This window comes from Xiphophorus hellerii, chromosome 2, assembly GCF_003331165.1.
Source record: "Xiphophorus hellerii strain 12219 chromosome 2, Xiphophorus_hellerii-4.1, whole genome shotgun sequence".
NCBI classification, from domain to species: domain Eukaryota; kingdom Metazoa; phylum Chordata; class Actinopteri; order Cyprinodontiformes; family Poeciliidae; genus Xiphophorus; species Xiphophorus hellerii.
In genome coordinates, this window is record NC_045673.1 from 1,201,751 (window position 1) to 1,224,158 (window position 22,408).

A 22,408-nucleotide genomic window follows, 5' to 3' on the forward strand; every position below is an offset into this window, starting at 1 on the left:
TGTTGGGAGCGATGATAAGAGTGCTAGGAAGAAGGATTTGTAGAAAAACTACAAGGTTTTTTTTTGTATATTATAGTTACAGGAAAAAGAAAATCTGAGCAAAATGAAAGAAATGAAAACAACTTCCTGGATTTGCTGTGAGCAGAGATGGTTATAGAGCTATAGAGGTATCACTCCTTTACTTTCTCGCATGACATCAGATGTTTTCTCACCACATTAGCGTTTGTATTTATAATAATTTGAAAACTGAATGAATAATAGGAGGATTGTGAAAGCCAGGACCTCCTGCTCTCCTGCTGCGGCAGCATGCGGGAAGCATAGACCCCGGTGGGGGGTGGGACTCTGTCACACCTGCGTGCACCTGAGCACCTGGCTGAAAGCTGAAAGCTGCGTCAGAGTAAAGGTGAATCAGTATGAGAACGGGTTGCTCACTGCGCCGCTGGGTTTGGGTCCAGCTGCCCGCCGTGTGCCGGTTCTGGTGTCCGGGTTCACCGTAGCTGCGGGTTATCACCATGAACACACCGCGCAAGACAACAGAGAAAAGGTCAGGCGGGTTTTACCTCTTATTTAAGGTTTGTCTTTAATTGGAGGGTGGGGGAAAACAAACTGTAAAACTTTATGCTGATATGAAAATAATTGAAGACGGAAATAATTGTGTTCATGTTAGAGGCTGCAGAACTCGAAACTTATATTTTGTGGTTCTTGAGATTACTCAAAAAAATGTGATTTATATCACTAAACTGCTGCATTTAGAGTTTTGGAATTTACTAAAATGTATTTATACTCTTCTGGAATAAACAATGCAGAAAATGTAAAAAATTCTGATCAGACTGTCAGTTTTGTTTTCTTACTTACCAAATAACTCAAATATAACATGATGATAAATCAAAATTCTTATGATATGATTTTCTTTTTCACAATAAATGATACGCTAAATGCTCAATCCTGGTTTATATTAATAACTGAGTCCAGAAGGTGTCACTGTACAAAAACACAACTAAGATCAGTTATGACTCAAAAACTCTAGATGTTATTTCTTTGTTGCTGTTTATTTATTCCAGAATGCATGTTATATATTATATATTATACAGAACTAACCACGGAGAGCAGTTTTTCTCTGTAGTTTCTAAAATATAAATATTGTTTCTTAATTCATGTCAGTAAAAGCAGGGACAGTTTTAAAGCAACAGGTTTTGAATCAGTTATTTTATGTTTGCTTCACTGAAACATATTCACCGTATTTTTTGCAAACTCACCATATGCTAGTTTTTCTTTACAGATTTTCATCAAAGATAAGTTATAAAAAAACAATTTAATAAATTTATTAAAAATTGACCTTGTGTGAAAAAGTAATCACCCAGTGGTGTTTACTTTTTCTTTTCAGTCCACAGAAAATTCTCCCAGAAGTCTTTAGGATTATCAGCATGTTGCTTTTTAGACTGGCCTTTGTGTTCTTTTGGGTCAGCAGCGGTTCTTGTTTTGGAACTCTCCCATTGAAGCCATTTGTGCCCAGTCTCTCTATTTTATGGTTAAATCATGACCTCTGACCCGGAACTTGACCGAGCTTTAGATGTTGTTCTGGGTTCTGGACCTCCTGGATGAGTCGCTGAGCTGGTGATTGGTGTACCAAAACATCGATTCGCATAAGGATCCTGATTATCATTTGCTGCAATTTAGAATCAACATAAAATGACCCAAAATTGATGTAAAAAAGTAAAGAAATCCACTTCTTGAATTATATTGGCATTTGGCAAGAAATGTTTAGGTTGCATTAGAGCCACCTTCTGGTATAGAGTGTGACTCAAAATGTCTTCATTCATACCAGTACTATCATATTATGTCAATCAACTTTGTTATCCAAAAAACCCTAAAATGTGAATACTTTTGCTATCTGAATATTAGAGAAATCCGCTGACTGTCGGCCTCCAGGACGTCTTGACGTCGCCACGCAGCCGGTACAGGAACGTGCGCATGCGCGGAATGCACCACAATAAAGAGGAAACTTTAAAAAGTGTCAGATTCCACATTGAGGCCAAACATTTTTTTTATTATCACTTTTATTTTTTTAACCAATTTCCCAGGAAGACCGAGTTCAGCATGAGCTTCACCGTCTTCAAGGTTCGCAAAATGAAGACTGAGCACACCGCTAATAAGCTAATAGCTTAGCTGCGCTACAGCGGAGCTAAGCTAACGCCGTTGCATCAGTACAGCTCTGGTGGGCGGGTTGTGATTGGTCAGAAGTTGGTGGCAGAAATTAGCTCAAATAGCAATGTTGACTTTAGCGGACAAGTTGTTTGTTTTTAATAATCTCATCTAAGCATGAATTAATTAAAAATGTATTTATTCATTCATGCATCCATCCATTATCTTGCTGTCAGACTGGTTCAATTGAAGTGATTCATTAATTCTGCAGGGTAGGTAGTAATTAGGATTATCTGTAACTAGCGAAACAATGCAGTTAACCACTTCTAGTTAATGATTTAACAGGAGGGTTGATCACGTTTTCACAGAGGGGACTTCTGCCTCTTAATAAATAAAATCAACATTTGAAGAGTAGATTTTCTTTTTTACTCACATTATCTTTGATATTAAATTGACCTTGATTATCTGAAACAGTTGCTTAATTACCGTTAAGTAAAACTATGGTTTACTTTTTCCTCAGGAATGCCTCCAAACACAAACTGGAAAAGCATTTAAAGGAGAGAAAACTGACATTTCCACTGCTTATCAAGGTACTGAGATTACGTTTTTATATATTTCTTTGTTTACTTCTTCTTTTTATTGTTGCCTGTCAAACAGTTTATTCATTATTATAAATTATAGAGGTTGGCATGTTTTTGTGATATTCGTCCCCAAACCGACCAACTCTATTTCCATCAGCAGCTTGTAAAATAAAAACATTATTTTTATGATTGTGATTTATTAGGGACATGTGCTATTCCTGCACCAGTAGAGAGTGGAGTCAGGTTCCTGTTTCTCTCAGAGAGAAACAGGAACCTGTTTTTTCACATTTCTCTCAGAGAGCATAACTTCTCATAGAGAAGTTATGCTCTATGAGCATAACTTCTCATAGAGAAGTTATGCTCTCTGAGCCCAGGGGTCCTGAGGCCCATGCTGTGAGGGGTCCTCTCCTCTGACACCCAGGCTAACCCGTCGATGAGTCTTCCTGGAAAGTACCGCAGCTTTCAGCTTGTCACTAAATGGAGAAACGCTTTGCAGCAGCACTCATGTGTTTCTAGTAGACATAGACATTAGAATATTGCACAAAAGTTAAATATTTCTAGACAGTCGTCTCAGAAAGTGAGCCTCAGGGTGATTTACTCCACGTTTCTGTTTCATAGAAAATGAAAATCCAAAATTCAGCGTTTTAAAAAATTAGAAAACTGTGAAAACGTTCATTAATGGAAACTCGTGGTGTCATTTATTAAGTGAAAACACCTGCAGAGGTTTCCTGAGCCTTTAAACTGACTCTGAGTCAGTCAGGAGAAGACTGCTGACTGGACAGGTGTCCAGAAGACAGACATGGACGTCCTTCACAAGGAGGAGACACAAAGAAGCTGGTTGCTTCACATTTCTACAGGATAAAGGATTAATTCAGGCATAATTAGTGCTACCTAGGTCATATTTTGTTTGTGTGCAGTGTTAACAACTACATAGGGAAAAAATGTTGCAAAGCAATAAAACCAAGCTCTGGCCTTGGTGCTGCTCTGCTAAACTTATAATCTATCTGCCATTTCTATCCTTTGGTCGCTGGCTGGAGGAAAACCTCTTCAAACACACGTTCTCTTTCATTAACCTGAGAACTGCAGCCTGCCTGAGGCATGAACTGAAGATGGTGAAGTGCTCAGAAGTCCTTCCTCACTTTCTAAGTTGGGACATCAATGCATCTGCATCATCACAGCATGAAATGCAAGCAGCTGCCTTGAACTGAAGCATCACACTCCTGAAACAATTTTTCTTTGTGTTTGTTGTTATGTAATATGACTCACTGCTGAAACCCACGTTCAGCATTTTAACACCACAATAGGCATAATTCCCTGTTTCAGGACCTGTAGGTATTTTCATGATTTCAACTAATCTTTAAATGAATTTCTTTTTTTCCCTCATTAATGTACATTATAATTTGTCTTAGTGCTTCTAATGATGTAGAGCTTATAATGTTTCAGTATCTAATCTGTTTTATGCCCAAAGGGAACGAAGTGAAGCACATTTCGTTAAGCATTAAACATTATACAGTCTCTTATGTTGCCAACGCAAGGGGTGAAAAATTGTAGTTGTATTAACCAGTGAATAAATCCAGATATCGTTCAAGCTTCAAGCATATAGCATGCCGATGAGAGCCGGTCTTCATCATAACATTATATTCAGTAATGAGTGTATTACTGAGATGAGTGTATCATCATGAGTGTATTATTAAGGCCTGAGATTTTCACATGTTGATGTTAAGGATTTATTAGCATCCTTGTGTTCTCTACAGAAATGCTGTTATTGCATTTTAGGCAATGCAATGTTTATTTACAATTTTAAAAAATTAATTGAATTATTTGTTTATTTGCATTTTTATCCGATTTATCGATTAAGAATAATCAATTACTAACATAATGACCTATAGTCATGTTTTGGATTGTGGGAGGAAGGAAGTAATAAGCTAAGTTCACACAGCAGATCTTGATGCTTACAGCTGACTTTTTATTTTTGTTGCTGAAATCCAAGTTTTTCTGCTTGATTGTTTATGCTGCTAATTAAATGAGGCGGCAGTCGGACTTCTGTGTGAACGATTTCTGACCCCAAAGCGACCCAGAGAAGAACGTAAGCGTCCCCCTGCAGCGCTCTACTTGTTGCAGTAGTAATGGCCGCCGCTATCTATAAACAGATGTTAACAATTAATCAATTATTGAAATAACCATATACTAATTTAGTAATCAATTAACTGTTAACTGGAGTATACAAACACAAAATGGCCATTGCTGTAAGATCAACACACTGAGCAATAATTAAACCAAAATTGTACAAAAAATTTATATATTTTGCATTTAAGATTAAAAAAATCTGTAAATTTGTTGTATGTTGAACTCTCCAAGTGACAGTTTTAGCTTCATCCGGTTTAAATTCTGTAAAAGATCATTTCAAAAATCTCCTAGTTAGCACCGTTTCCTATTCAGATATTAACCAGTAAATCAATAAAATAATTTACTGATAGATCATTTCAGACCATTTCTACAGTGTATTGATGTTAAGTGAAGCTAAAAGGCCTGAGATTTTCACATGTTGATGTTAAGGATTTATTAGCATCCTTGTGATCTCTACAGAAATGCTGTTATTGCATTTTAGGCAATGCAATGTTTATTTACAATTTTAAAAAATTAATTGAATTATTTGTTTATTTGCATTTTTATCCGATTTATCGATTAAGAATAATCGATTACTAACATAATGACCTATAGTCATGTTTTGGATTGTGGGAGGAAGGAAGAGTTCCCAGGGAGAGTCAGCGTGGGATTCAAACCACCGACTCCGTAGCTCCAAGCTAGCAGCGCTACCATCTGTTTATTTTTGCAGGCAGCGCCGCGGCCAGCCTCTTGCCCCCCTGACGGTGGCGTGTCGCCCTATTATTTTGATGAACCCTGGCCTGATAGAGTTACTCATCACAGCTTTGTCCCACGCTGACACCGGACCCTCCGAACTGAAGCGGGTCATTTAGAGGGAGCGCTCGCCTCTGCTGACACACAATCACATATCGGTGTCAGCAGAGGTTACCGTGGCGACCTCACCGCCCATCAGGGGCTTTTTGTTAACCAGCGACGGGCCGCTGCAGCCGTTAAATCACCTTTCTACTCATTCCTGCGTCAGTGTGTGTGTGTCACAATTTCAAATTTTGCTATGCGATAAATTGTCCCAGAAGTTATTGCGATAATTGATAATATTGGTGTTTGAGACCATTTCTAAGCAATTTAACAGTAATGGCATAAGATTGCAGGAAGACATTCTCAAAGATCAGTAAACTTTAGATTCTAATAAACATTTAACTTTGGAACTGGAAGACATTTTAAATATCTAAAATAAATAAACAACAGAAACGAGAAATAAAATGAATGATGAAGTCTCCGTAAACAAACTTGTCCTTCATCAAAAGGGTTAGTTGATACAAAATCCCCCAGGAGACATGAGGGGATTTTTTTTTTGTTTTAAATACCTGGCAATAAGTTTGCATTCCCTCAAAATCCTGTCAGTATCTTGTCTTTCTGCTACAATATAATGTTTTTATAAAGTTTTTCCATGTATGTTATTATCTTGTTAGTGAGAAATAGGAAGATTTCTATCTATTTTTTAGGATACAGATGCCATAAACTTGTGTGCAAAACTGGTCAGTCGTGTTTTTCCCATCTCATTTCATTCCCTCTAAAACAGAAACAGAAGGAAAGAAAGAAAAATGACATCCAAACTATTTGGAGTATTTTTTTAGTTACTTTCATGGAGTAATGAAATCATCTGACTGTTTTTATTGTCTTTTTTATTTTGGCAGGCTGACTGGTTAATAAAGGGACGTTTTCATGAGCAGTCTCATCTCCACCTTACACAAACAAACGCAGTTAGCAGATCCGTTTTCAGTTTCTGCACCAAAGAGTTGGGAATGTAGAAACGTCTCACTCAGGCTCTTTAAAGGTGCAAATATGTGCAATTTTAAATTGACATTTGTTTTCTCTATGACAGTATACAAAATAGACCAGGCTGTATTTGCTAATTTATTGCAAAAGAAAACAATCCCCATGTCCCTTAAGGGGCTCCGTAGGTGGAGGCCTCAGCACCAAACTGAAGACTTTTATTATCCAGTTTTTGGTAGATAAAGAAAAACAACAAATCATGCAAATGGAAATCACTGAGCTTCTTTTAATTTATTATGCGATTAATTGATTGATTGCCTATTCTGGCAGGCCTTTGTGTGTGCGTGTGTGTGTGTGTGTGTGTGCGTGTGTGTGTGTGTGTGTTTTGCCGTGGGTTCAGTTTTAAATAAATTTGTGAGCTGTATTTGTGCCAGCAGAGACGCCTGTGGCTCTATTTTAGCGCCGCCCTCGGCACCGCCGGCGTTGTTTAGTGCGACACCTTCAGGTTGCCATGGCGACTCGAGGACCCTTTCAGCTTGACAAACATTAATTGGGTGTGAGAAGAATGCGGTTTGGACAGCCACCCAGGGAGTTGAGTTAATGAGTGGCTGGCTTCAGGCCGTCGGTTTTTCACGTACTCCCCCATCGCTCTCTCTCTCCATACTGGCTCAGGGGCGTTGTTGTGTAATCTGGTCAGATCTAAAATACAGTTATTATATAAAAGGAGCTGACTCAGCTCGCTGTGTTTCGTTATTTCCTACAGCATAATTTAAGACTTAACGCTTACGTAACTGTTTTTGCACCTTAAAGCTGCAGTAGGTAACAATTTCACTTATTTGTTAAAACTGTCACAATGTTTTTATGATGTAAAGCATTTGAACTGCCTTATTACTGAAATATAAAGATGCCGCCCTGGGTGGTTGCCCATGTCAGCCATATCAGAAATTGGTGCTAAGCTAAGCTAAAGATAAGCTCTGCTGTTGGTGGAAGTGTCCAAATTATTAGATATAGTGTTTGACCTTTGACATCGTTTCTAACCCAAATAACAGAAAATTATAAATATATTTGTTGCAGAGCTCCTATGTCTATTTATTCAGTAATTTAGAAGTAATGATTTTTGGATTGAAAATGTTGCTTATTTTGTCGATTATATAGTTTTTGATTGACTCCCATCTCTAGTATAAATTAGCGAAGGAGTGAATTAATCCTAAAAAATAAAACAGATTATTAATTATGGCATTCACATGGTTTAGTTTACATTTACAGCCTGAAATCTGTTTTTAGTTTCAATAATTCACTAAAAGTAATTTCATTTATCATCCTCCCGAACATTAACAGTCTAAATATAGTTAATTTAAAATTGCAGCTGGTGACATTCTTCATGTCTCATACGAAGCAGTTAATATTTCAGTAAAATGTTGGAATAAGATTTAGAAAGTGCTTCCTCCTCCTTCTAGTTGGGTTGCATAACCATGATGAATAATCAGGATTAACCTTTAAGCCGTGCATGGGGGCTCTCCAGCTGGAATTAATTAGTATTTATCTGCAGCATCGCTCTTCGACCCAGAAGAATTTTAGTTTTCTCTTGTTGTTTACATCTGCATCAGATAAACAGCAAGAACCTAAAGCACGCTGCCTTTTGCTAACACTTCGCCCAGAGACTGTTAGCTTGATGTCCTCTTTGCCTGTGATGGAAGGTGATTGGTTGACAAAAGGCCTTATGAGTGGAGATGAGGCTTAAGATGCTCATGTTACCTGTGTGATCTGGCCCACCAGGTCATCACCCCAGTAAGACCAAAGAGACTGGAAACTCTTCATCACTGGGTTGAGGAAGCAAAGAGGAGGTTAGGGAGTCTGCAGGCTTCAGCAAGTCAAATTCAAGACCTTTTAGACCATTTTAATGCCACCATCAACGAAATTTAAAACGGAAAAAACATAAATGTTGGGGATGGTTGGGGAATCTTGCTGTATTACAATTAAGCAAAGCAAAAATTGTGAAGGTGAAAGTTTTTCCTCACTTGCCTAACCCAGACCCAACAACGACAGCAACAAAAGTTGAACAGTTTTTGCGTTGCGTCGCTAGCCCATGTGTTGAAGTTAATGTGTACAAGCTCGAAACTTCACAGCAAGCAAAGGGGCGGGGAGAGCGATGGTCGCCTCATCACAAACGTACCATAGAAACATCGGCTCCCGTTTATCAAACCCTATAAAAAACTAGCTAGCTAGCAAGGTAGCTACCGGTACTAGCTGCTAACATTAGCCTCACCTGACTCGAGTCACAGAACGTAAAGATGTCTGATCCGTGTGACTTAATCTTTTGCCTGACAGAAATGTCCCGCAAGAAAATCGTTTATACAAATTTAATTAGTTCTCTTGGACAAAATTTAAGACATTTGATTTAAGGCTAATAAATCTTTTTATAAAATTAATTTGCAACTTTTTAAGGCCTTAATTTTAGATGCATGAATTTAAGATCTTTTAAGGGCTTCAGTGTTTTAAAACTGCTCAGCCACCCTGTGCTTCTGGTGACCCCAAACTGGCCACCAGGGGGCGCTGAGGGGCCTCAGAAACTTGAAGGGAAAATGAGGAAAAGGGCAAAAATAAAAAAAATTATCAAATACATTTTTGATTAGAATTTTTTTATATCATAAGATATAAACTGTTGTTGAATCATTATTATAAAAACTTGTGTAATAAAATTCATCAACCTGCTTTGATCCTCAAGTAGAACGAAATGAAAAGTTTCTCACTAGAAAAAGAGCAAAGGAACGTCCAGCAGCAAAATGCTGCAAAACCCCTAAAACCTGAAATCAGAAGTTATGAGGCAAAATAGTGAATAAACGTGAGAAAAAAACAAGTTGATGTTTCTGTATTTATTGTGTAGCGTTGTCTGCGTGTTTGCAGTGAGCTAATTCAGTTTGGGAACCCTGAGGCTGAGATCGTTCTGCTTGGAGCTTCACATTCTGTGGAGGCAATATTTTAACCATTTGCAGAAAAGCCACGGCACACGAGACATAGCAGACATGCCGCGATGTCATCACCCACAGCGGCCTGCTGATGCATGCAGTCACCTCCATCCTCAGGTTCTGAGGCCAGAGCCGGGGCATTCAGGTCAACACCTGCCCCGCTCCCAGCAGGTGCCGCAGCTGCCACTACTCAGCGCATTTGCAGCAGTTAAACTTTGCTTTCTACACGTGCACCTGCACAGCTCTAGCTCTGAACGGGGTTCAGCTTTGTGACGGACGGGTTCTCTAGAATCACGGAGACATTCTGCGGCCGGCTGACCCAGATATGGGTCCCTGGATCCAGTCTCATTCCAGGAAGGGAAGGCAGCAAAGCCTGGATGAAAGAATGATTAATGAGGTAAGACTCTGATAACTGTAAAGAGAAATACAGCTGACCAAAGGTCAAAGTTCGAGCTGTCCAGGAACTGCCTGCTAACCTGTAAAACACTGAATATCTTCTTGTCAGTATTTCACTTGATTTGAACAGAATATGACTAAATATGATCGTTTAATTTAGTCATGAATTAGCTGCCGTGTTTCAATGACAGCAAACTGTTAGAAATCCTCTGTTTCCATCTGCAGGTTTTTTATTGCAAGATTATTATTGTTGCTTAAAATATTCATGTTTTTAACTGAAACCTTTATTACAAGTAATGCAATTTTCCATAAAACTTAAATATATTTTAAGCTGCATTAATAGTTCCCCAAATAATAATTTACTCACACTGACTGGATATTTTTTATTCTTATGAAAATGAGGCTTTTATGGTCTAAATATTGACATGCACCCGTCCTAAAGCAACCAAACTATACCAAAGTGGAAATTCATTTTAAATGAATTACTCTACATGAACAGTGGTGCTCGGTAAATTATCCTTCCTTGTCTACTAATTTATTTTTAAATGCTGCGTTTAAGTGCTCAGGCGTTAAACTAACTAACTAAGGAGTGCATAGAGTTTTAACTGGAAATGACTGATCATATATTTCTGCATCTTTTTGCAAGATGCAGAAATTCATTCTCTGAGCAAGTGACATTTTATACCAGCCTTAGATTCATTTTTGAGTCCTATTTTTATTTTTATCGTCCAGCCATCTGGTAATCAGGGCCACATGAAGCGACCCGTGGCCCAGTTCTGTTTTTTCTGTCAGTCTGGGTCTGAAACAGGAAGCTCTTCTGTGTTCATGGATTTTACTAAACGTGGAATGATGAGTAATGCATTATAGAGAGGATTATGCTCTATGTAGGTGGTCTGACGGGTCAACATGGCTGACACAGATACTGCATGTAGTAGTAGGTCAACCTCCGTCTCCTGCCGCCGCCCCGTTTTATAAAAAATACACAAATCCGGTCGGGTCGTGATTTACCTACAGACTGAGAACTGGGTCCAAACAGAGAGAGCAGTAATACTGGCCAGCCGAGTTTATCCATAACACCGCTCAAAGTTAAAGGTATTAATGAGAAAATGAAGGAAAGAATAAAAGTGAAACTTCAGCATCCTTTAAAAAAGAAACATCTAACAAAGTGAGGCAGCGCTTGGTTACTATTCTCCTCAGATCTGAAACAAACTCCCTGAAAACCTGAGGTGTGCAGAACCTGATGGTTACTGGAAACTGTACAGTTCACTGCAGCTTTCCCATAAAACTCAAAAATTATTTTATCAGATCATTTTTTATCAAATCTTTTAGAGGTGCAGAAAAAAAATATTCTATGGACATCCAGAAGTTCTAGTCCTGGGAAATCTGAATCGGCTGAAATCGATTTTGAAGATATGTTGAAGTTGTATGTCTTTGTTGCTCCTATTTGCATGTCGTATTACTCGTCCAGTCAGAACGGCGTCTCGCTCATCGTATGTATTCTGAATAATTCTTTAGGAATCCTCTCTATCCATCTGCGATATTGATATTTTTTATTTAAGAAAAAGTCAAGACAGCTAAGCTAACCTAAAACTTGCAATTTAAGTTACAGAGTTGGAATAAAATATAAACTGATGTAATTTGACAGAGAACTTTACAGAATAGTTTTGAATAAATGTTCTGCTTGCTAATACCATCTTTTCCTCTTTTCACATAATTTAAACTGAATCTTTAGACCGTTTGATTAGAGGAATTGTCTCCGAATTGAATTGTGACCTTAAAAATCAGAATTGAATCGAATTGCTGGACACTGAAAGATTCTCTTTGCTTTCCGTTTTCAGTTTTTGTTGCTGTTTGCACTGCTTCGTCTGTACGACAAACTGAATCTAACGGACTGACGAGCTGCTGTCAGATTACAGGCAGATAAGCAGCATACTGCAGAGAAATTCCTTCATTCCCCTTATTTATCAAACTAACGTCAAACTTTTCTCTCTCTGGTGGAGAAACCATTCCTCATGGGTGCTAGGAAAAGTTGTGGCTTAATTTTCAGCTGCATCCTAAATGAGTCGCAAATTCGCTCAAAATACCCCCCAAAAAATCAGACATAATCTCCCACTCCTCCGATGCTGAATACGATGATAACATCGGGGTTTGCTTTAAATTAGGCTGCTTTTTAACAACTTGTCAGACGTTCTTTTGGATTATATGAGAATCTGGGTTGGTATCAGTTTCTATTGTTGCAGGAGTCCCAGTTCAGTCAGTTATTTCCTCACAAATATAAAGTCCAACTGATTATAAATCACTTTGAGGAGAAAAATGAACTGGTTTCCAAAAGTGGAGAGAGGATTATTCTTCAGTTCTCTAAAAGGCACAGTCATGTGTTTTCCAGGCACATGGTGCCACTTTATAGCAAAATCACGTAACTGTGTCACCCACAGTTATTACAAAATTCTGTATGCATAAAACATGACTTAAAAAATTTGATGCCTTGTCAGTGGTGACCAGGTCAGGAAAAATAATGGGGGGGCAGATTTAAAAAAAAAAAACATCTTTCATATGTTGTTAGCTTTTTTATTATTTAGCTTTTATTTATTATGTCTAAGGATTAGTAGCACTGAACTGTTAGCTTCTGTTAACACTTCTGTTGGTATAGCGTTTGAACGTTAGCATCTGCTAAATATTGTTTTGGTAGAGTGCTTAATCTCTCTGGGGGCGCCATTGCGCTTTCTACGAGCAAGCGTTTAGGCGCCCCAATGGCTGCCAGTGGAGATCAAAGGATTCCACAAACATGCATGAAAGAATCAAGCAACACTCCAGGTATGTTTTTGGTTAGGAATGATATTATAGCATGATGTAAAGCTCATCAAAGCCAATTTTACCCCCTCTTTAGACCTAGTAAAGTTTTTGGCATGTAGAAACGGAGTAAAACGTTACCATAAACACTGTGTTGGCCTAAGTATAAGAAGCGCCATTAACATGCGAGTCACAATTGATCCTGGGAGTGCGTGTGAGTGTGTCAACTTGTGAACTTGACCTACATCTCAGATGGTGTAACGAAGAAGCTGCTGGGCCTCTAAATGTGCAGATGGTGCAGAACAGCTTCCAGGTCAGGCTGCCCGGCTGCTCCCTGCTGGACAGACGCTGGTTGGGTGGCAGGTTTGGCCCCTGTGACACCTGTTGGCCAGGCAGAACCGCTCCCAGAAGGCTCATCTGGCCCGACAGCACGTCCAACCACCTGCCGCGCTGACCTCCTGGCTTACACTCAAGCTTTACTCCTCTCATCCAGGATGTGTTGTTTTTAAAGATAAGCAGTGACAGCATAAAGGAGGTTCTGTCCTACAGCCTGCCGGACCCGGCTGACCGGGCAGTAATGAAATACAAAACACCCTCTGGGGCTTCATGCTACAGAAATAGCAACATTTTTCCTGTCACCAAAACATGTTGATTTACAGATTATATTTTTGGTGGCTGGGTGAAACTGCCGTGAGCAAAGATACTTGTGCTTATTTCTGATGTGTCAATTGCTATCAAAACAACATGTTAAATATGAAGCGCTGCACTTTAATCTGCCCAATAACTGGAGGTTAAACAGACAAGTGGCATTTAGTCCCTTCCAGTTTGTCATTTATTAACCAGCTGAGAATAAAGCTGCAGTGCAGCGAGGGCCGAACTAACAGGATCAGGTTTATTAGCACATTTCAGCAACATGCCACTTCAAAGGACTTTACATGAAAGACATAGCAGTGAACAACCAAAAAAAGAAAACATTACACAACAATGAAAAGAAGTAAAAAGTTGTAATCCAGAATAAAATTAATCAATGTTCTAGTTATTATTATTATTAATCTAAGGCAGCTAAAACAGGTGGATTTTTGCATTTTGCGTCCAGGCAGCTAAGCTAACCTAATGCTGGTAATTTAAGTTACAGAATTTTATGCACAAACATATTTTTGTTTAAATATAAACTGATGGAACCGTGTAGAATTGTTTTAATGTTCTATTTGTTTACAGTCTTTTCCTGTTGTCAGTTATACATAAACTATCAAGAGTATCTTGACAGTTTGAATAGAGAAATTGGTTTTTGAATTGAAAATCATTTATGAATTGAGTCATAACCTTAAAAATCAGATTTAAATCACTAGACACTAAATCCTAGTTCACACGGTACAATTTTTTGTTCTGATTTTCCCGTTCCACCAATCTTAATAATAATCACTTAAGATGATCATAATCGATCATCCTGACAGTCACACCTGATCGTCCTAATTCTAACCCTTGTATTGGAACCAGAACTTCATCATCTGCTCCACCTCCAGCTGCTGTGGTTCTCTCTCTCTCTGCTCTGAGTCAAACCAACCTGTTCCCCTCCTGGCCTGTGGGGGCGCTGCACCAAGAACCACTGAAGGAAACGACAAAAAGCCTCTGAAGACACAGAGCAAATTCATTCTTCACCAGATGGAAACAAGATGGAGGCGTCAGATTTTAGCAGTTGGAGGATTTCTCTTTAGTCTTTGGCTAAAGACCAGGAGCCATTTCTGCTGCTAGCGCTAGGCTAACATGTTAGCTTTGGTTGTATTTACCCAGAATGCCCTGGGCTTTAGTGTACTTCCTTCCTTTAGAGCGGTCGCCAGTCTGCTTGCTTCCTATATGGATTCGGCCGAACCCAGATCAAAGTTTGTAGGTGGACCAGAGTTTGATTAGCATTCACACCTCAACAACCCAACAGAACCTAGACAAACAAACTGGAGTTTGATTAAAGCAAACTAAACAGGGCTAGTGTGAATGCACCCTTAAAGAGTCACATCTCTACTATATAAAGTAAATATAATCTAAATGTAACTTCTATGCGGTTTAAGCCTCACAGTGCCGGTATGAAAGGTGTAGGATGAGATGAGGAGAAGCATGCGGGGGGCGTAGCGTCCCACTAGCTTTGTCTCCAGGATACAGTGGCAAGTGTGAAGGAAGAGGAAAGTTTCAGGCACGTGTTGAGCCACACGGGAGCCCCATTAAAGCAGAACCTCCTCCCTGTCTGACTTCCTCCGCCCCAGGAGGAGCTCACCTGGGAGAGTGATGGGATCTGCACTCCCTCCTCCACCCATCCACCCTAAGGGAAGTGCCAGGCCCCTGCTGCTCTGTCTCCGGCTCAGGATGGCAGGACGGGTCCCCAGCTGAATCCATACGTCAGCAGCAACCGCCAAGGCAAGGAACACTCCCTCACCGCCACCATCGCTTCTCCTCTTTGTCTGCTTGATGCCAAGCCGTCCGCCTACATCCAGAAACGGAGAAAAATAGTTTGCAAAGGCGCTGAGATGTAGGTACCTATAAATAGACGGTGCAGATGGAGAATCCCAGGAAGTACTGAGTTAGGATCTGCTTCTGTGAAGAAAAGGAGGAGGGAGAGCTTTGTTACATGGAGAGAACCAGAGGAGCAAAAGTTAAGTCTCGAAGGAAAAAAATCTGGCCTAAGATTTCGATGACCCTGATCCCGGCTCTGCAGACAACCAGGTGTTTGCTTTACTTCCTCCCCTCTGGCTGGAGATGCTGTTTGGAGGTTGACGTGCCTCTCAGGCTGCGTTGGTGACAGAATGGGGGAGACCCGCCATGTGGGACGACGGGACCTCACCTGCCTGCTGTGGATTTAGGCTCCTCCACTGCTGCTGCCTGGGCCGGAACAGGAGGGTCCAACCGGAGGTACGTATGAAGGCCAGTCCTTGTCGCTGAACCAGTTCTTTTTACAGGGAGTTTAACAGCTTATAATCCAGCAGATTCGGTTTTAACTGCTGTGGTTCTCTCTCTGTTCTGAGTCAAACCAACCTGTTCCCCTCATCGCCTGTGGGGGCGCTGCACCAAACCACTGAAGGAAACGACACAAAAACCTCTAAAGAAGAAACTGATCAAAACTTCCTTCTTCACCAGATGGAAACTAAATGGAGGCATCAGATTTTAGCGGCTGGAGGATTTCTCTTTAGTCTTTGGCTAAAGACCAGGAGCCATTTCTGCTGCTAGCGCTAGCATGTTTGATTTGGTTGGATTTACCCAGAATGCCCTGCACTGTGGTCCTCTTCTTGATTTTGGAGCGGTCTCCGGTCTGCTTTGTATTCACATGCATTTAAACCGAACCAGAGTTCACTTCAGCTGAACCCAGACCGAGGTTTGTAGGAGGACCGGAGTCACTTTTTGGTTTGATTTCTCATTCAGCTGTAGTGAGATGTTTGTTTTCTGCAGCTCCTATCATTGCTGCTCAGGGAACATTTAGCGCTTCCTTATTTAACACAGGCTGTGTGTTGCGTGGCTTTATTATTTCAGAAATGTTTTTTTGCATTCTGCCTGCAGGGAGCAAAAACACTCCATTCAACCGTACAGGTTGGTGCATAATGACAAATTTGACCCTGTTGAGGTGGATTTACTACGTTACACATGCAAACAGAGAACATGTCTGCATGTTCTCTGTTAAAGACCTAGTGAAGTCCGGATCTGGAACCGGACCTTCTTGCTGAAAGGCAGCGATGCTACAACTGAGCTGGAGCCGTCTGTTGTTAATTCATGTCAGTATAAAGATTTAATTTAGTTTTTATTATGAAACTTGTGTAATTTACCTGTAGCTGAAAGGTGAAGGAGGAGGGGATTTGTTGTTGCTCATCCCTCAGTGTGATCAGGATGTTACATAACCGCATCATCTCATCAGATTCATCTGCTGCTCCTACTAATCATCACTGAGCTGTTTTCCTCCTGCAGATACAGATTAGTCACTTCAAAACAACTTCTTCCATTTATGTAATGATGTTTGAGTGAGTTGATTGTTTTTCTTGTTTTCTTGGAGCCAATTAGATAAAAGCTGCAGATTGAAAAAGTTCAGGGTTCTGCAGAAAAAGCTTTTCTACTTTTTGGTTCCAGAAAATCATGACGTTTTTTGCAGCAGATAATTATGATGTGGAAGAATTTATATTCAGCCAGCTTTACCTTGATAAATATAAATGTAACAGAATGAAGCAGTGTGTAATTAAATGGCAGTCGAAGCGCAGCTGCTCTGTTTCTGGCCTTGGAGAACAAACTGCGTGTATTTAAAGCGTTTGGACGCAGCAGGAGGATCCGATGAGATCCTCACAGGTGGAGGCTGATTCAGTGATCCGTGCCGCTGGATCTCCTTCTATGTTATGAAACGACAAAATTCAGCTAAATATAGAACATTATGAGTGGTGGAAAACCAACGTGTCATCTGGAGACGGTTTTAGAAGAATAGATCTAGAAAGTAAAGTCTAGAAAAGGTGTTTCTGTTCTATTTTCTATTCTTTCTATTGAGTCTGAGTGCTGACGCATGTCAGGCTTTTAAGATGTTTATGTAAAAATGTTTTAAAACAATGTATCTTTTATATGGGTTGTCATTTGTAAAGTTATATATTCACAAATTAAAAGCAATAATTTGGGTTATTTAGCATGTAGTAAGAAAAAAGGGGGATTTATTTTTCAAAGTCATTATTTCATTAATTTATAAAAGTAGTTTCCAAGCTAATGATTTAGTATTAATTAGTATTTTATTATGATGATTATTATATTTTTATTTAGTTCGCAAGCTAAATATTTGGCTAAATAAAAATGTATTTGGTTACAGAATGGTTAGTTAGTACGCTAAATATTTAGTTTGTAAACTTGATATTTAGTTTAACAACTGAATATGTAGTTTGAAGCTAAATCTTAAGTTAGAAAACTAAATATTTTTGTTTGGGGCAAAGAAAATATTTAGCTACAAACTAAATATTTAATTTGTAGGCTAAATGTTTAGTTACTAAACTAAACCAAATGTTGAATGTGGAGCTAAATATCGAGCTTGCAAATTAAATATTCCGTTTGAAACATTTATGAATGAATGAATAGCATGGTGAAATATGAATGGAAAATGAACCCCCATTTCTTCTGATTTCAGGCTAAATAACCCAAATTATTGCTGTTAGTTTCTGATTGTGTAGCTTTATAAACGGCAGCCTTTGCTTTGCTTTGTCCTTCAGTTCTGCTTCAGTTCTTCATAAAACTCCCTGATTTTTGCGGTTGTAACTTGATGCACCAAGAACTGCATCCTTCCTCATTGACGTTGTAAGTTCACATTACAACCATTTAAAGATTTTGTAATCAACTCATCGTGTTGATATTTAAAATGTTCCATTTAAAACATGTTTTTACAGCTTTTCTTCTAGTGTGACCATGGATTCAGTTTCCTCCACTGAAAAACATCCAAAATAGCAACAATTTCACAGAGAACGATTAGATTTACAGCTTGACTACATGAGACGCCTTGCTTGGGTCGGAGGCTCTCAGTCATCTTGAGAGCGAACTGTCTGCGTGTTATTTACTGTCTCGGTGCGCTGCGCTCCGTTCCGCGCTGCGCTGCGCTCCGTTCCGCGCTGCGCTGCGCTCCGTTCCGCGCTGCGCTGCGCTCCGTTCCGGCCGTGCGTCAAGCTCTCCTCTCTCTGACAAAGCGCCTTGGTCATAATAGGCTGGTTGGAGGTGAACGGACTTTTAAAAACAGACCTATATCGGTCCATCGCCAGCTGTCAGCGGGAACCCGAACAGGTGGCTCCTCCAGGCACCCGTCGACAGCTTGTCGCGCTCGCTAATCTCCGCTGTGACGACAGCGCATTACCCGGTGCACGTAAAACCGGGAGTGCGGGAGGTTTGGGTTGGGATTCTCATCAGTCACCAGGATTTTACTCATCGCTGCGGATTCACCACAAGGACAGATTTCTGGAAAGTTTGCACCTGAGCTGGAAATAATGACTCTTTATTGGATTTTATAAATTTTGAGCTGCCAAGTCTGAGAGGAAACAGCATGTTACCAGAAATAAACAACAAGGTGAGGTACAGTTTAGAACAAACTTTCATGAGTATTTCATGAGAATTTTATGTTAGCTGAAAAGAATAAAGTGGATAGTTGATCATTTAAGAAATATTCCACACCTCTTAACTAAACCTGAGTGGGATGTGGACTGTTTCTGCCTGGATACTTTAAATTAATTTTTAGATTAACTTGAAAATGAAGTTACAGCTGGAATTGACCTCTAGCTTTATATTGATCTGATTTGTGGGTTTATAGAGTGAATTCTTGCAAAGTTTGAGAATATTTCTGCTTTCTCCTTGTCATCCAACCTGCACCCCGATTTCCAGCTTCTGCCTCTTTGCTCCTGAACGCATGCCAAGTTCTGATGAAAAATCTGATCCATTTCTATTTCAGTCGTTGTTTCGCCCCATTTATTTCAGTGTTTGTTGTGCTGACAGATTCCATAAGTCTAAATGTGTTGCGGTGTGTTTTTCACTCCGTACATGGGGACTGATTAAATTTAACCGTTGCTGCTTCGGGATCGTAACGGACTAAAAGTCGTGGTAATTGCTCAGCTTTGTGTTTTTGGCCTCCTGGTTGGCAGGTCAGGATCTGCAGCAGAGATGACAGGATGTGTGGATTTTACCCTGATAATTAACCGTCTGACAGATGAGGGTGTGAGCGGTTTACAGTTTGTTGATGTTTACTCTGGTTGCTGTTTTATTGCCTCGGTTTGACCCTCTGACCAACTGACCCTCCTGGAGATGAAGCTCCTCTCACACATTTACAAGGATCAAGCAAAGCCCTGCAGCTGCATGGACAAAGTCAGTGTTACTGCAGGCTTCGGTTGCACTTGTTCTCCGTCGGCAGCTGTGCATCACACACCTGGAATCAGCAACTTGATTTGTTCCAGTTATAAACTCTGAGATCATTTTTCACTGCTTTTAGCTGCAGACCTCACTTTGGACCGATTTGGTGCTAATGAAGATTCATATCAGCTGATATTTGGTCAAGTTTGATTCACCTGTGACACGTTTTCACCTGTCTGGTGCTCATGAACTTACGGCTGATCTCCACAGCCGGCCTGCCACAGTGACCTACATGCTGCCACACACTGAACCTGAGAGGTCAGAACGCAACCAAACCGCATGAACTTTAACCTCCACAATTAATTACAATAAAACTAAAATCACACAGGAAAACTCATTACTAAAAAACATTTTAAAAGTGCCTTACAGTCCCTGACTGTTTTATTAAAGATCCAAACAAAATCACACATCAGAGTGAATGCAAAGATCAAAGCTTATTTATTTACAGCAGATTTATAGGACTTACCCATCTTTTCCTCAAATGGGGGTTTGAGTTATAATCTGGTAGTAAATCATAAACAGTTTTCCTGTAAAATTCAACACAGCGTCACTTTCTGTTTTCTTCATGTCAGAGACGTCGGGCTGACCACCCGAGGACACGAACAAAATGGCCGCCTGCAGCGTTTAGAAAAAACAACATTATTTCTGTTCAACGTTTGGCTCACAGCCGGAGAACAATCAGCTCAGAAAACGGATTTTAGTTCAGAAATGTTACCTTATGTTTACTGACCACACAAAGACCAACTCTAAGTTAGCTGGTACACACAGTGCTTTATGCCAGTATAGTAATGGAAAGTTGAGTGGATGGAAAAAGTGTGGTTAAAAAAGGTGCACATGCTTTCATTTAAAAATGACAGAATGAAGAAACAAATCTGAGTTTATTGATGTCTGAATTTTGGATTCATTAGCTGTTAGCAGAGCACCAACTACAATTTTTACCAACATTTAAAAACCAAACCCGCCGATTCCGATTGGGGTTTTTTTTTTGTTTTTGGTCTGAAAAATAGCTAACTGCAGCCGTCAGTCAACCCTGTGAAACAGCAGAGCAAAAGGAGAAAATCGTTCCCATTTCTAAAGCTCTTTCTTTAGGACACCAGTCACATTAAGAAATGAGTTGCTGCACACGGTGGCTGTATTTCCAAATTTATTGGTATTTGTTGATACTGTAGTGGTGATTGTTTGTCAAACCAAACATCCAATAAAAGTTCCATCAGCCACTATGAGGCACTGGGGTCAAGATTCTTCACGCAGGCAAAAGAAATTTAATGTCCAAACTTGTTGACTGTCTTGGCTGCTTTTATTTTCGTTTTCAGCAATAAATTACAGAGTTCAAACTTTCCTTTGTTTTCCTGTCTACTTCTCTTGCTCTGGTAAAAACCAAAGGCCCCAAACCCAAATGCCTGCTGGTCCTTTACCAAGTGTAGGGACACTTATAGAAAGTGGACTGACCCACATTACTTCCTGTCTTACTTAGAAAAAATAAATCAGAAAAATGATCAAACAAAAGATAAATAGAATCAACAATTATTCACCTGCAAATAAATTCTTAAATTTATATTTTTCTTATAATTTACAAACAAAATTCAAATGGATAAAGAATAAATAGCTCCAACAGATACTTTTATTGAACAGAGGAGAAATTTAACAATTAATTAGAATTGATAACAATAAATCAAAATCCATTTCTGAGGTTATTTTCTGGTTTAGCATATGGCGTCCAGTTTGCTTCGCTCCGGCCTCCAGTCGGTCAGAAATGCTTTGAGATTACGATGTGGAAGCTGCACCTGCAGCCAGCGCAGCACTCATCCTGCTCAGCGCTGGACGGGCTTTAGAGCAAATCTGCACCTGAAGATAAGCTGTTATTCAGCCGAATGTTGTCACCCAGCAGAGGCTGATTAATGGAGCAGTGTAAGCTGGCTGTGCCCTGCATGGCGGCCTCAATCATTCAGCTGTGACCACAACAGGGCTAAACTCTCATTAGACTTTAGTTTTATTATGTTAGGACGTTTCGTCTAATTCATTTAGTTTTAGTTTTTAGAGTATGTTTGCTAGTATTTATTAGTTAAATATGGTTTAGTTTTTATTATAATAGTAGTTTTAGTATTTCACACTTAAATTCAAAAAGGTCAAAATACTGTATTATGATTATGTGTATATCGATTGGGTAATGAAAATATCATTTTCTAAAAATATATTATTGTTGAACTGACTCGTTTGCTGCCGCCATTTTGCGGACTGGCGTGTTGTCGCCTCAAGGTCTGAAATACTTTCAGATATTTTTAAACTGCATCAATAAAGTCTAACTTAAAATACTACTAGTTTTAAGATGACCTATTTTCCTAGACAATGTTATAATTATCTAAATGAATCATGTCATAATTTAGTTAATATCTTTTAAGTAGAAAATTGTGTTGGACTTACCGGAGGGTTAGCTAGTAGCCACCGTCAGTGCGCCCTCTGGTGGAGTCATGGCGTACAAAAACCCTTTATTTTTATAATATTCTCATATTTTATGAGATTAACTAAATGTGTTATCAGACTGTGTAATACTATATACCATGTATATTGTCTAAAACATGACAGGAAGAATATGATGTGCCATAATTTGGTAACTGCTGACGTAAACTGCTTGTGAGAAAAAAATCAATTTTACATCAGTTCAAAATGCTAATAAGTAGATTCATAAACACGAAATTTCACTATATTTTAGTTAGTTTTTATAAACACATGACATTGTTCCAGTTCCAGTTTTTCTTAGTTAATTACTGT

The 22,408-nt window shown here is 39.4% G+C and overlaps 1 protein-coding gene across 3 annotated transcripts in view; it reads left to right on the forward strand.

Annotated features, from left to right (window-relative positions):
• Nucleotides 1-19: 19 nt before the first annotated feature.
• dyrk4 (dual-specificity tyrosine-(Y)-phosphorylation regulated kinase 4) overlaps nucleotides 20-22,408 on the forward strand; it is a 34,639-nt gene continuing 12,250 nt past the window's right edge. Inside the window, exons 1-2 of one of the 3 annotated variants that reach the window (XM_032586462.1) lie at nucleotides 20-544; nucleotides 2,663-2,732. In XM_032586462.1, the coding sequence (XP_032442353.1) occupies nucleotides 513-544; nucleotides 2,663-2,732 (102 nt within the window). In that variant the 5' untranslated portion in view covers nucleotides 20-512. Of the gene's footprint in view, nucleotides 545-2,662; nucleotides 2,733-14,724; nucleotides 15,653-18,352; nucleotides 18,807-22,408 lie in introns of those variants that run through there. The other 2 variants (XM_032586463.1, XM_032586465.1) reach the window with 2 other exon arrangements.